Source organism: Morone saxatilis, unplaced genomic scaffold (assembly GCF_004916995.1).
Source record: "Morone saxatilis isolate NCDOM2014 unplaced genomic scaffold, NCSU_SB_2.0 Contig22, whole genome shotgun sequence".
Classification (NCBI taxonomy): Eukaryota; Metazoa; Chordata; class Actinopteri; family Moronidae; genus Morone; species Morone saxatilis.
Genome location: NW_023339785.1, coordinates 17,217,621 through 17,232,993, shown reverse-complemented (window position 1 = coordinate 17,232,993; position 15,373 = coordinate 17,217,621). Strand labels below are relative to the sequence as shown.

Here is a 15,373-nt window from a genome sequence, read left to right as displayed (position 1 = left end):
GCTGCTACAACTAAAACCGCATTAGAGGTTTTACAAAAATAACAGCGTTCTTGAAGCAAGTTGTGGATGAAGCATTTTCGTGTTGCCAAACAGGACACTTTTTTAAAATCTTCCCTTAATAATTTTGTTGATTTACAGAGCTAAGAAAGTCACTAAGCATAGTCACATGACAAAACTAGATCCCTGCATGATGTCCTCCTCCTTGAATGAAGTTGACCTATAAAGTACTGTATGAAATAAATCTTGATTAAATCTGTATTCTGTCTGTTCCTCTTGAGTACATTTAAGGGAACATCTGAGATACTCACAGAACAGTTGACATCATTTCCACATAATGCAGATTTGCTACAACCAAACCAAACTTCACATATGTGCTTACGCCTGCGTTAAGTTGTGATAGAATTGCTGCTCTTTAAGATGTCATAAAGACCGTAAAGGTGATTCTTTTCTGCAGGACAGAAAGGACAAAAAGTGTAAAAAGATAATTGTTTATTTTGGTTCTTCCCCACCAGTAGTTTATCGACAATCAGACTGAAAGAAAATATAGACTAAGGTACACGAAATGCAGGGATTTTTAATATATACCACAATTAATTTCATGGAGACAGCATATGTGCATACTTTAAAGACTAACGCCAATATGATGACCACTGACTTCAAGGGAATAATCCCATGTTTGGGACCGGGTTGGGTTATTTAGGGTTGTAGGACGAGGGTCTGGGAAACTTGTTAGTGAGCACAAACAAAACACAAAACCCAATCACTTATCCATAGAACAAAACAATAAATGGTTTCACCCACCACTTTTCAATGACAATTCAGTTTTGATGCAGTAATGGATCGTGCCCACTCACCAGCGATAACACTCAAAAGAATCTTTACCTTTACCAACTCACAAAGCTTTGTAATTGTTTATGTAGGATTTATTTATATATATATACATACATATATATGTATATATGTGTGTGTGCGCGTGTCCGTGTATGCACACGTAATTAAAATACAAAAGTTATTAAAGTGCTTTCTACTGACTCAAACACACAATCTCTGAGAGAATGGTATTGATACAGCATGTTTGAGAGTTAAAAATCACTTAATTTCTGATTAGCTGTGTTTATCAGTGCTTAAGAGATAAAGACCATCAGATGTAAGGCATGATTGCAATCAAATGGTTAGCTGAGAGAGCACATCTGTGTCATAGGTAACATTACACATACGCAACTTACAGTGGCAGTCAGATAGAAGATCTTCAGGGGTCATCAAACGTGAACCAATCCATCTGTCAAGTTCATATAATAATACACCTGTTAATTATCGGCACCCTCATAGCAAATAGCAGATTTCTCATATTCTACTAATATACCAACTGCACCATTTTTCCTTGTTAGACACCGCTCATCAGACAACAACAAAACTATGACTCAACTTTTAAAACATATTTAACGGAATATAGCCTATATTATACATGATTAATTTAATGTAACTCCAAAATGTTGGAAGTTCAGCTGTTAGATTTATTGAGATATCTTTTTAAGGTGCGTAATGTGTGTCAACATCATTCAAAACCATTTATGAACTCATGAATGGCCCTGCCCCTTAAAGACCAGATGGCATTGAAAACAAATGTCAGGGTAAAAACCTGGTTAATAAGGAAAAGAGATACTAGTTGGTACTATGGAGGCAAACGTCTCCTGTACTCATTCCACATCATCTGAAGAACTGGCATGACGTTCACAAAGCACCGCTTTCTGTTTTACAGGACACAGTCATCATCTTGCAGCATTTCAGCTGAGTGGGTATAAAAATATAGACATTTGAGACCCTGAATATATGTTCATATGTGATTTTCTGCAACAAAACAAAACACAATTTACAGCTGTCCCACTCAGTGTACACACTGTCTTTTTTTAGACTTTACCCCCATCTAAAATGTGTTCTTCCATTACCCCTGGGGAGGAGGTTTACACCTGTTACAACACAGAACACATAACGGCAATTATAATGTTGTCGTCTTCTTCAACAGCCTACATCCGTCACTTCATTTGTTAATATACTAAAATTATCTCTGGGTGTGTGACACAGATTTACTCAGGAAAGAGGAGTGTGTTTGTGTGTGCGATGACATTACATCAACATGTCTTTGTGATGCCTGGCTATGTGCTGGCTCTTCTCCGAAGGCCTCCTAAAGCCCTTGGTGCAGTAGTCGCAGCGGTGGGGGTAGTCCTTGGTGTGAATGGAGATAACGTGGCGTTTGAAGCCAGAAGCGTCCGTACTGTTATACTCACAATACTGGCACTGATAAACCTTTCTACCACTGTGTGTCTTCATGTGCTTCTTCAGCTCAGCGGGCTGGCGGAAGCCTCGCCGGCAGCGCTTGCACTTAAAGGGGAGGTCCTTTGTATGCAAGGACAGGATATGGCGACTCAAGGTGAAGGTGTCGGGAGCATTGAAGTTACAATGCCGGCACTGGTGCACCTTGTTGCCCTTGTGTGTCTCCGCGTGTTTCTTCAGCTCCGAGGGCCTGTGAAAGCCTTTCTCACACACGTCACACTGATGGGGGAAGTCCTTGGTGTGAACAGAGATAATGTGTCGTTTCAGGTCACTGGAGTTGGTGCTCTTGTGCTCACAGTGTGGGCACTGATGGGTCTTGTGACCTTGCACCACCTCTATATGACGTTGGAGTTCCCGTGCATCAGCGTAGGCTTGAGGACAATGGCTGCATTTGAAAGGCAGATCTGCGCCGTGCTTGCTCTTGATGTGAGTCTTTAGGTTGGATTGATCTGCGCAGCGGAACTCGCAGTGCGGGCAGTGGTAGGGCTTCTCGCCTGTGTGGGTCCGCATGTGTTTCTTCAGCTCTGACGGGTGGCGGAATCCTTTGGCGCACTCGACACACACATGGGCAAAGTTCTTACTGTGCACAGCCAGCAGGTGACGGTTGAGCAGGCCCTGCTCGGCTGTCTCATAATCGCAGTACTTGCAGTGATGAAGTTTGGGCTCCCGGTCTTTGACGATGAGCTTGTCAGAGCCCAGGGGGCTGGACTCATGGTAGCGCCGTGCGTACTCAGTGTATTCTGGAGAGCGCTCATTGTTGTGGCTCAGCAGCTTGTGACTCTCCAAGTGGTTGTGGAAACTGACCTTCTTGTTGGTGGTAAAGTCGCAGTCTGTACACTGATACTTCTTCTTAAGCAGGTGGTCAGGGTGGTTCTTCATGTGGCATTTGAGAAAGCCTCGCGAGCGAAACTTCTTTCCACATATGTGGCACGGGTAGACCGTCAAAGGCATACCATCTGGTCCAATGATAACAGCTGGAAGAGAGGGTTGGAAAAATAGAGAAATACGGTTAACCTTTTAATCTTAAAGGCTTTTTATCAGATAATACAAATGTGTTGACAAGAAAAGTGCCAAATGACCATCTTATCATTGAGTCAAATGTTATGCAGCTCATACCAGTCTGACACTGCCGCGTGTCTCCTTTCTTCTTTTTCTTAGTTTTAGGTTTGAGAGCACGGTTGACACCCAGCCCTTCTCGGATTTGCAAAAATGGTGTGGAATTTCCATTTTTCACCTGTTCAATGGTATTACCTGTACAGACAGTTGGGGAAAAAACAGGATAGAAGACACTTTTAATTGTGATATATATATATAATATATAGGTTATTTTTAAAAGATTGTTTGCTCTATGGAACCATCTTTATAAACATGTTATATATTCTAGCTAGGACATTTGCGGTACAAAACGCCCAGACACAAACATCTTGTTGTTAAAGACTGATGGTTGACAAAATGGACCAGAAGCTGTTTTACAAAAGGAACATACTGATGTCATCATCGTCATCATCGTCACTGTCATCCTCATCATCCTCTTCTTCTTTCGGGTGGTTCTTGACTGCCATGTAGACCATCTTGTCACGGCCAACTCCCAGTCTCCCTGACGATGCAGCTTCCAGGTCAGGATGACCATTCTGGTAGTCATCCTCTGTTATTACCTCGGTTCCGCCTTGGGAAAGAAAAGGAAAGAAAATTACAATTCAATCAAAGCTGTCATCTACATTCAGTTTAACAGGAATTAATCTCTATGTAATTTCTTCTGTTATTAACTGATTATTCTTCAAGTCACTTGCCTAAATCGTCATCTGCTTCAGCTTTGAAAATGTAGACTTTGATGACCTCAGAGCCGTCCTCCTCTTTAGATTCCTTGTCTTCCATTACCTCAGTGCTGATCTCCAGAGGAGTATCTCCTATGTCCAGCTTCTCTCCCACCTCATCCACTGCAGCAACACAAAAAGCCTCAGTTATTAAAAACGTAAACATAAAAACACAGCATTGCATAAGAACAATGTTTATTGATGAAAGTTGTGTTATTATAAAGCAAGCCGTCTTACAGGAGATCATGAGGTAATCCTCAGAGCTGCTTCTTGCATCATCATCCTCATCTGTCTGCAAGGGAACAGCCTCAGTTGGCATCTGTTCCTGGATTATGGTCTCGGAGTTGGCCTCTGTAACCATCAAGCCTTCTGACACAAGCTGGTGGTCCAGCGTGTTGCCCTGGTGCTCGGACAGTAGCTCTGCCACAAACACCTGGTCTGGCATGTCATCGTGGTGGTGGTGGTTTGAGCCCTGGATGAGGTCTGAGGTGAGGACGTGGTGATGATGGGGGTCCAGCTCTTCCTCTATCGCAACTTCTGTGCCCAGAATATTGTCGGGCATGATCACACTGTGTTCTGAGGACACCATGTCCTCACTGGTGATTTCATGGGCTTCCACTCCTTGAGATTGCAGACTTTCCACGTCTACCTCCAGACCTTCGACAACCTCAGCTTCTAAACCCTCTACTTCCACCTCCTCCTCAAGGCCCTCAACAACGTGAGCTTCCAGGCCCTCAACATCTACCTCCGTTTCCAGGCCCTCCACCACTTGTGCCTCGAGACCCTCAACTTCCACCTCCCCCTCTAGGCCCTCAACAACCTGCGCCTCCAGCTCCACCACTTGTGTCTGTAGCTCCTCAACCACCTCTGCCTCCAAGCCTTCTACGTCTGCATGTAAGCTCTCCACCACTTCTGTCTCCAGGCCTTGGACCACCTGAGTCTCCAGGCCTTCCACCTCAAGCCCATGCTCCAGGAGGATGCCCTCGTCCGTCATCACATCAGAAAGAAGCATACCCTCGGGCACAGACACCACAATGTGCTCCCCATCAATGTGAGCCAGACCCCCCATGCCTGCAACTGTAAACACAACATGCAGAGAAGGGTGCATGACAATGAGTTTCAAACTTCAAAATGACAATTCAAATTACAGCCCAGTCTTTTGTACAGTCTAGCTATAGCACAGATGTCATAGCACCGTGTCACGTTTGTGAAGGTGACTCATCTTCTCGTTGATATGCAGTGAAAATGGCATTAGAAGAAATTACAGGTGTCATCTTTAGGCTTTACCTTTATTTCTTAATTCGCTTTGGATTACAAGTTGCATGTTGAAATGAAGTACCGTGTGCAATTTGACTACTTGACCACCTACCAAAGTCTTGCATGATCATAGCGTGGGGCATTTTCAGCTCCTGAGTGTGTAGCTCCAACACCCCTCCTCCTTGATCCATGTCTTCACTCAGAAAAAGACTGAAAATTACAGTGTAAACTGTGTCAGCGGTTTTCTTTCACTTTTGTTAGTGTGCATTACTAATAATGAAAGTGAATGCAAAAAAAACTGAATGCCACTACGGCTAATATTCATCATACATACCTTCACATTTGATGACAAAACCCTTAGAATAAAACCAATAAGATATTTGATGGGCTTTCTTCCATCAAGGTAACCAATCCCTCTGACAATGAAAAAACAAGTACTCATAATAAGAATTACACTCACAATACAAACAGAACTGAAAAAGAGACAATTTGAAACAAATATGTTTAAAAACATTTATACATGAGTTCAGGTTTACAATAAGGAACATTGGCGCCACCATAAATAATGGCTTCTGTACGGGTACAACACACAGGGAAGAACAGAACAACTCCACTGCTGCCACTTAAGAGGAGGGCAGTTATGTTGTTGACCAGTGGCTCCATCCTTTGCCTATTAAGAGTACTACAGGCAGCTTCAACCTAAGGACATATAGCTATACACCTGAAGCTGGTTGAGCCTGATGGCTGGAGCCCGTCTGAGACAAAGGGCTGTTTTCGCTCAGTGTGCAGGAGGGACGAGCTCGCAGGAAAACGGCTCTAATAGCCAGTGGAAGTTCAGTCCTTGCTTGTTTTCGTGAGAGGACGGTTTAAAAAAAAATAATAATAATACGCCAAATGTGTCACGTCTGCAGTGGTCTGTAGTGACGTTGAGGGTCCCTGTTGTCCGCGGATAATATCATGTTGAGATGAAACTAACACTGTTATCGTTTTTTGAGGGGGGGAAAAAAAAAAAAAAAAGTAGTGTATTTTTGGACTCTTTGCACAAAACTACACACGCTCAGAGTGTATGACCGCCAATGAAAGTACCGCAGACGTTATGCAATGCATACTAGGCTGGCTACCGCCCTCCACCCACCGGAGCTAACCGACTTAGCAAGCGAGCTAGGGCTGTTCCTCCGAGCGCCATCTTGTTTTAGCACAATGGCTAATTCAAGGATCGAAACAACCGATCTTATTTCCCCAACAAAGAACCCCCCGTTTCGCACAACGCTACAACAGCAAGGCAGCAATCAGCACACGCAACAAACCACTGTCACGCATGTGTGTTTTTTTTCGTCGCTTTCACGTCGCGCAGATACGTCCGTCCGTCCGGCTAGCTAGCTCGCTAAGCTAAGCGAAGCCGCATTATCTTCCATGTTGTTTTTCGAAAAGGCTGAAAGAGGCCCGCTGCGGCCGACTGGGCCCCCGCCTCTTATTCCACATGCCTTTCTAACCGATTCAAAATAATTTTACCTGATAACGTCGTCTTCAGACTCTACCGGTGTTTCTCCCCCTTCTCAGTTTTGTCTGTTATTGTTTTGGTTTATTTTTGACGGTAAGCTAAGTGCGGCCTGCAGTTTTGGATCCCCGGGCACCCTTTGCTAGGCCTCGGCCAATCAGCTTGCTTCCTGACAAGCAGAGGGAGGGCGGGGGGCAGACAATGCGTGGCCTCGTTTACCGCTGATCCCTTACTATTTGCGTCATGCATAAGAGAGCAGAGTTACATTTACACAGACTTTCTCTTAATGGGGACACAATTTCGTTCAGTTCTGAGGCGCAGAAATTCAAACGTTATCACATAGAGATTTTTTTTTTTTAATTATTATTATTGTGGTGTGTGTGTGTGTGCTCCCAGACTTTGAATGCGCAGATGAGGCCTGTAGGCCATTTTGTCACAAGGGGTGGGTAAGCGTCGAGCACTGTATTGTGAAGCGTTTGGTCATGCACCCAGGAAATATCCGGGAGATGATGACGGAACCTGCTTGCACTGCGGATGAACTGCATAGTGTCACTAATTAACCTGTGATGCAAGCAGACCTGGAATTTGCATGCATATATATATATATATTTAAAAAAAAAAAACAGAAATATTACAGTTATAGTTTCAGGGTAAGACTTTATTATCCAGTTTCATTACAGCTCTTAAATTGCAGAGGCACTCTGCATGAGGGTGCATAGCTGTCTAAGGCACGCGGCCTTCGTGCATAAACATTTTCTTTATTACAGTGGTATCCAAAAGCAGACACTCAAAACCAACTCTAGATATGCTGTAAAAATGCTTGAAAAACACAGTACCGTAAGATTACCTTTAATGAATCACTTCTGGTATTAGAAAGAGTGTTGCAGCTGAAATGCACCTTGGCACAAACCATATTTTTTCCTTTTTTTGTAGTATTTATAAGGGCAGTGTGGTTTACAGGAGTTGCATTGCTGTGTATTCGAAGAGCAAAACACAAATACAACACAAATCTAATGAGAATTTCACAATGAGCCAATCAAACATTCAGAAATTCACACAGATCTTTGTGGAACACGTGGAAGATTTGTCATATTGCAGTTACATAATGATGAAAAGGCCGTAGGAATAAGGAGGAAAAAAACAAACAAAAAACCAAGCATGCAACACTCAGCACCTTCATCTATTAGGAATTCACACAGAAAATGAACAAACCAGCAATATCTTCATTTAAATTGTCTTCATATCAACTACATCAAGAGAACAGTAATACACAACCCTTAATATTCCAGCAGTTTCTCACAATCACCATAGAAAAATAAGTAAAATTGACACAAACAAATCTTCTGGAAGCTCTGAGTTGGTCCATATCACAAGTGGAGTGCATGTGTGCCTTCTTGTCTGCCTACACATCCTGTCTGTGTGGGTTGACAATGTTTCATGCGAGGGCAAGAGATGAGTCTTAAACTACGAATCCAGTGTAGCCCAGCGCTCCAGTCTGAAATGGGGGACTGAAAGGTTGTATGTGTGTCTGTGGACACAGTGGCTGTGTTCTTTGTACTACGAGAGGTAATCGGGAGAGATCAGGTGAGGGGTTGCAGCAGTGAACATCCTTCATCACCAGCCAACCTCAGTAACAGCCATCTTTCCAGGATTCATCTGACATTTTACTCATGCCCAAAGACCTGTAAATAAAATAATAATATGTTTAACGTATAATTATCAAAAGGACACATTTCTCAATATCTTAATTTTCCATCAAAGCACTCACCTTCTGGGGGGTTGTGAGAGTTTACTCCTTGTGGATGCTGATGACACAGCCTGTCCTCGACCCATGGCAGGCCTCCCCACTCCAGTGGAAGCTCTCCCGGGTATGTAGGCTCCGCCATTGACAGAGCCTGGGGACTGCACCCTGCGACCCCCTCCTGCAGGCGATGCTTGTACAACAGGCAGACCTCTGGATGGCTGACGACAAGGTGGCATGGAGCCCACCGGACCGACAGCTTTAACTGGAGCGCGCAGGGAGAGAGGCGACTGGCCGTTGCTACGCAGCCGACTACAAGCCATACCTTGAGTGAAGAAAGTAGAGTATAAAAGAATCACAACCAGCTAATTCTTTCAGACAAGTTAGGAAAGCACATATTAATTAATACATAGAAAAATGCAGTAGTTGAAATCCAAACCCCGCTTGTGGCATGTAGAAGTTGTAGGCAAGCCTGGGAGGAGCAGTACTGGATTATCGAGGACAAGTTTGGAGTAAAGTAGTGGAATAATCATGGAGCAGGTCGAGTAAAAAGAGAGTTACCTGTACAATACTTGGGGTATGTTAGGGAAGATGAGTAGTCAGGGAAGGAGCAGCAGAGGGTAGCTGTGATTCATATATCATATATATATAATGAGTGTGTTATAGTTGATGACTTGTGTGTTCAGGGTTAGACTGTCAAGGTTAGATCGATACATCTGTTTTAATATATATCAGACTGATATTAGATTCTTTCTTTTTTTTTGGGAGGAGGGTAATATCAGTTTTTTCAACATTCACGTTAATGATCTTTTACAATTGAAACATTTTTGATTTGAACATTTTCTTTGTTTGTTAGTGAAAAAGTAACACAACAGGTGTTGTGTCTCATCACATTGGTGTATATTACTGTTTCTTGTTGACAGCAGCCTTCAGGGCTCCAGACTTTTACATTTATTTAAACAATATTTAATTAAAAAGAAATGACTAGGGATGTCCCAATCAAGCAATCAAGATTTTTTCAGACCCGATCCAAACTCAGTCATTTAATATTGATTATCTGCCGATGCCGAATCCCGATCCGATACTTGTTTTTGTTTTATAGATAATACAGTGTATATGGCACACTTCAAGTACATTAAAGTTACTAAAATTAACCCAAGTCTGAATAAATTTATAGCTCTGCATTGCATTAAGAAACAAAATGCCTGCATCATGTTTTTTCCCCCTCTGTTATCTTCTTTCCTTTGTCGCTGTTTGGAGGGAGTTTCCCTCGTCAGTGTTTGGTGCTTCAGTGCAGCCTTTACCCGAGTTATTTGAATGAACTGTCTGTATTCTATTGAGCGGTTATTTCCGTTGTCTGTACATCTTTTGCACAAATTGCATTAATTAATTACTCTTATTGGCTTTTTGTTCACAGGACTTATGTTGCACTTGTAGTGGCGTATTGAGTCTCTCCGAGCACGGGACAATGCCTGGTGAGATCGGATCAGGACATCACCAGAAATTAGTATTTTTAATGTACATTTCAACATTTCTGTTTACATTCCAAACTCATTGCATGTATACTTAAAGTCCTTCCTCATATAACATTTGCAAGGTCAATTTTTAGAGAAGTTTGAAGCCTGAATTTTATCCATATTTGTTTGCTATATGCAAAAATACGATAATGCAAATTGTTTTGATCAATATTGAGATCACGATTTTTTCCTGATTACAGAGCACTCCTCTAGGTCCCAGACGGCAAAACTTTAGTTTGTTTTGATAAAGTAGTCAAGTCAAATTGATCTTTTTCCATCATTCTGTGATGTGAACAACCGTGATCTGATTTTAAGCTGCACACGGTATGGGTCTGAACAGTGACTGCAACTGACTGAGAAGTGGGAGGTGTGCAGCGTGTTGCCTGCAGCTCTTCCTCTAACAGCTCACTGTGGCTGCTCCTTCTTGTTCCATTACTTCCTGACATATTTCAAATGGATTTGCTGTCCAAAGAATCAAAAAATTTGACTATTGTCTTGTTTTGTAGACACATTTTTGCTGAACGATAGCAGCCATTGTCAAGCTAACTGACAAACACTTTGCACTTCCGGTGACCAGCTTACTTCAAAATAAGTCAACTCGTGTTTCGTCAGTTAAATGCTTTTAAAAAGAGAAGCTGCAGCCGTAGGAAATGTTTGGTTTTTGTTAGCAGTAACTTAATACAGTATTTTTCTGGATCACCCGTGGTGGCTGGCTGTGTTCAAAGAGGTTTTCTATGATCTGAGTACGCATTTAAAACGTGAATATCGTAGACGATCACACTAATTGAATTGTAGGAAGACAAAATCGTTAGGGGGATTAGTTTTTGATTAATTGTGCAGCTCTAGTGTCACCAATGTGCGTGCACGTGTGTGCTCATGCTTGTGCAAGATATAAGCAAATTGAGGACCTACTCATGCTCCATAGTGCTAGAAGTGGTCAAATATTCCACAGGGTACCTTGAAGAAGAATCTTCCAGAGTATCGATCAAACCTTACCTGTGGTCATGCAGAGGTTAAGATGAGGTGAAGTGGTAGGATAAAAGTGACACTACAAATGGCTATAAGAAAATGCAGGTGCCACTGTATTACAGGAGTGGTGTGGACCAGGTGAAGAGGGTAGGGTTACCTGTGGAGGGGGAGTGAGGCAGGTGGGACATGCGGTTGCCAGAGCTCTGGAGGTTAGCCTCCATGCTGCGGCTGTTTCTGACTGCCTCCAGGGAACGTAGGCTGGTGCGGGGGGCCAGATTAGGCATGCTGTGCCTCAACTCCTCTGGAACCACACATATAGAACACATTTAGCAACATCATGATGTGTATTATTATAGTTTTGGTACAACAACAATCTCTGTGAAGGTCACTCTGCTCTTCTAAGTGCTGAATTACCATGTTTCTGGTTATAGCCTACCCTCACTCTTAGCAAATTTAAGCAGCTCTGCACTGGGGCCCTGGAGAGATCTTCTGGGTGCTCTTGTGCGTGGGGCCCCGAGTCGGCTGCTGTATTCCTGACCGTGGTTGGAGGTGGATGGAGACAGGCACCGGGGTGAGCCTAAGGGCGAGGGGGTAAAGCGATGTCGTCGCTGTGGCATGGAGCAATACTCATCCTCTTCGTCCTCCAGGCTGTAACTATCAAATTCCTGATCACTGTAGGTGCCACCCCGGCGCAGGGACTGCAGAGAGGCTGTGGAGCTGCGGCGTGATGCAGATGCTGAACTAGAAGCATAATCCTGCCTCAAACCTGACACCAAAAATATAAAGTTATTAAGCCATGCAAATGCACTAGCATACACACAGATGCATGCACATATAAAATCATAGAAAACTACTCAACTCAGCGTTAAGATGGAGTCAAAATATCTATCTCACCTACTGAGCTGTAGGAAAATATATTCTCTAAGGCTAACCGTGCCAGTTAAGTCCCTTTCTTCATGAGCTGTCACAAACAGTAGTAGACTTTGGGAACACAGTCACATGTGATGTCCAGCACATCATGTGCACAACACCTCTACTCACTCTCTTCCTGTAGGCGAGCCATGATCTGGACATCAGTGAGATCCTGCAGCTTATAGCCCATAGAGATGGAGTCATCTGATGTGCTGAGCTCACTGTCTATGGAGGACTGTGAGCTCAGGGCTGACTGCATGTTTGGGACACCTGTAAAGACAGAGGGACACCTATTAAAACAAAAGGTGCATATCATACATAAATGGCAACAATATTACCAGTAACCAGGTTCTACAAGTTATTTCCACGGTTGGAGAGAATTACCTTAAATTCTCAAATAAATGCCAATTTTTAACAAAATAGCCACGTGTCTGTTTGAACCAATAAAAAAAATGGGAATTACCAGGACCTGTAATATAATGCCTACAGAGCAGGGCTCTAAAAAGAGGGAACAGAAATGGTGTCGGCCGCACCTTCACCTTCATTATTCAAAACACATATTGGACTATAGTATGCACTTCAGTTTTTTATTTATTTTCCTCCATTGTGCAACACGGGTACCAAGTTTAAACCTGACACTGCCCATCCACAGGACCAGCACATCACGACAAGATGATAACTAGCTTTCAAACAAAGATCGCCTAACCCCTCCAAAAAGACTAAATTGAAATTGGATACGGGGCCCAGGTGAAGCACTGCTTTGATTAATGAGCTCCTCTGACAACATAAAATGAGCATGACAAATATGAGACCATCACCTATGTGGTAACTGAATTGATCAAAAAAGATTAGATGCCAACAGGATCTGTCAGACTCTGCTCAGTAGATGACAGGGACTGATTGATCAGGCTCCTAGAACTGTGTTATCGCTTCAAGGTAATTAAGCAGAGCAGCACATCGCAGTGTTGATGGAAAAAGTTGGTAAAGCTTATTTAAGTTGGGAAACATCGAAATAAAGCAGCTCAATCAGTCACAATCAGCTGGAGGAGGTGTGCGAAATATAACTCACACCCGTAGCACTGCCTGTATCAGGACAATTTTGATTTAAATTTAATATTCACCCAGTGGATATGCATTTCATGTAATTTATCAGACTGACTTGGCCAGTGGTTAACAATTCAAGGTTTGAATACAGTCTTTGTTTGACAATCACATCTGGTACATTTTAATTAACACGGCTGTCCTCCCAGACTTCATTTCAGCCTTGCCTAACAACATTAGTCTAAAAACGACTGTTTGCTGATGATGCCCAGGAAAGCAGTATGCAATGTTTCCCCCCGCCAGACGTGTCTGTCTGACACAGGCCTTATTCTCAGACTGAGACAAACGAGAAACGACAACATCATCCAGGGGCATTTGGTTATGTAAAAAGTCTGGGATTAGATAGGGTCACCACTCCCACAAGCCAAGCATTTACAAGTTCATGCAAAGATGTTATTTACAGGCTTTTCACAACATTAGCACTGTTTGTCTCTGCACAGTGAAGGGCCAGGTATTGCAAGTAACTGTCACCACAAAGTCAAAATCACTATCATTGAACACTTCATACAGGTTAGCATTGCCTAACAACTTTTAATATACCATGTTTCCATCCCTCTTAAGTATAAACTACATTTAGTTTACAAAATTGCTGACCATCTTCCCCAAGGTATACTAGTGTTTTTTAATCTGCCTGGCACACACAGTTCTCCACTCATTTCAATTGGTATATTGATTTATTTATTTCATTACTTTTATTATGTATTTATTTTAGAATAATCAATGTGATTGTGATTTAAGTGAAGGTTTGGAGGAATGGGAAGGATCTGTGTTTGTGATGCTGGCAAAAACAGCAACCTTTGTGATGCAAGAAGCTGCCAAATACATATTTGCCCTTTCATGACATCTGTCTTCACTTATTTTTCTTTATTGACAAGATATTACTGAATTCAACAGACAACGATTTCATCTGTGATATCAGACCTTTCCACAAAAATGAAACCTATGTTCATTGTGATGGTATGCATTTTAAATTCTTTGTTAATTTTGTGAATTTTAATACTGTAATAAAATGAATGGTAAACAATGTCTGCCTGGTAGAAGTAGAAAACCAACCTAGAAAACCTGTGATATGTTTTCAAAAAAGGTTAATAGTAATGTGCAGTAAATGCAACATACAGTAAACTGGGTAAGACATGCAACGATGCCAGAACAGTCTATAGAAATTACCATTCAGATCCCCAAGTGGGCACATTGTTGATGCATTAGTGCACGCACATATCAACTGACCTACATCCTTACAATAAATGACGTCAATCCCACTGTTGTGTTGGGCAGAAACTGAGGAGCACAGTGTGTTAATGTCATGCCATACCTGAAGTGCCACAGGTTAGTAGGGATTTGTTAGTTGATTTGTGGTACCCAGGAGAGATCAGGCCTGAGCCTGCCGAGCCTGCCTCTGCTGATGGGCTACTGTACATGTTCCTCCATCGAGATGCTGCAGGGAACGGGAGAGGAGAGATATTCTCAGAGAAGAAAATACACACTCAAAAGAGATGACATAAAGAGAGAGACATTCAGAATATGGTTGCCAAGTATGGTCGGCATCAGTGTAAATGATATCAAGGGCTCCATTTTAACTGGCAATGGCAAGTGCAGAGCAGTTGGTGTTGGGCTGTGTGGGCGTCAAGTGCTGCTTTGCTTAATGTAGGTGCAGCAGAGCAAAGTGTAAACGGCTGACTGAAGGGGAATATAGATTAGAGGGTGTGGTGATTAATAAATAACTGGTCTCATCACTCAGAAACAGCTGAGCCACTCAAGGTGACACATGACACAACAGCCCAACAAATAAAGACTGGTCATCTACAGGAAGTCATGTTATCTGGATGAGTGTTACCATGTGAACACACAGCACTGCATACCCAGAGGCAAATGGTGTTGGGTTCCTTTAAAAGTTAGATAAAAACAAATAATACAATAAGTTTTAACAGTTTATATGATTGCATCAATTTATATACATAAATTGAATTTGCTACTGGATGTTGCACTAGAGGACCAGCAACTAAGACCAAAACAATGGGACTGAAACAAAATCAGAAGTTAGGTGTGAAAATATTCAAACAAGTAAACTAACGTTAATCCTTGTGGACAAATCTGCCCCTAAAAGTACATTAAAACTGAAAGTGCTTGTTTTTGCCACCGACAGGCTCAGATTGTTTTTCTGACAACCTTAAGGAAAGGATCCCTACAAAGGCAGACCTTTTGTTTAACCAGAAACAGCCGTAACATTGCTATC

The 15,373-nt window shown here is 42.4% G+C and overlaps 2 protein-coding genes across 5 annotated transcripts in view; both read right to left on the bottom strand.

Moving 5' to 3' along the window:
* Window positions 1-472: 472 nt before the first annotated feature.
* znf711 (zinc finger protein 711) lies at window positions 473-7,075 on the bottom strand. Its single transcript, XM_035669860.1, has 8 exons — window positions 6,915-7,075; window positions 5,737-5,818; window positions 5,515-5,612; window positions 4,383-5,222; window positions 4,122-4,268; window positions 3,818-3,997; window positions 3,448-3,582; window positions 473-3,305 (listed from the first exon to the last, which is right to left on the bottom strand). Exons 3-8 carry the CDS (start codon window positions 5,591-5,593, stop codon window positions 2,125-2,127), a joined length of 2,562 nt encoding a protein of 853 aa, XP_035525753.1. The 5' UTR covers window positions 5,594-5,612; window positions 5,737-5,818; window positions 6,915-7,075; the 3' UTR covers window positions 473-2,124.
* Window positions 7,076-7,537: 462 nt separating this feature from the next.
* Window positions 7,538-15,373, bottom strand: part of zgc:66447 (SLAIN motif-containing protein-like) — a 13,760-nt gene continuing 5,924 nt past the window's right edge. Inside the window, exons 4-9 of one of the 4 annotated variants that reach the window (XM_035669861.1) lie at window positions 14,453-14,575; window positions 12,169-12,309; window positions 11,564-11,893; window positions 11,285-11,428; window positions 8,669-8,966; window positions 7,538-8,582 (exon numbers count right to left, since the gene is read on the bottom strand). In XM_035669861.1, coding sequence (XP_035525754.1) covers window positions 8,528-8,582; window positions 8,669-8,966; window positions 11,285-11,428; window positions 11,564-11,893; window positions 12,169-12,309; window positions 14,453-14,575 — 1,091 coding nt within the window. In that variant the 3' untranslated portion in view covers window positions 7,538-8,527. Of the gene's footprint in view, window positions 8,583-8,668; window positions 11,155-11,284; window positions 11,429-11,563; window positions 11,894-12,168; window positions 12,310-14,452; window positions 14,576-15,373 lie in introns of those variants that run through there. The other 3 variants (XM_035669863.1, XM_035669862.1, XM_035669864.1) reach the window with 3 other exon arrangements.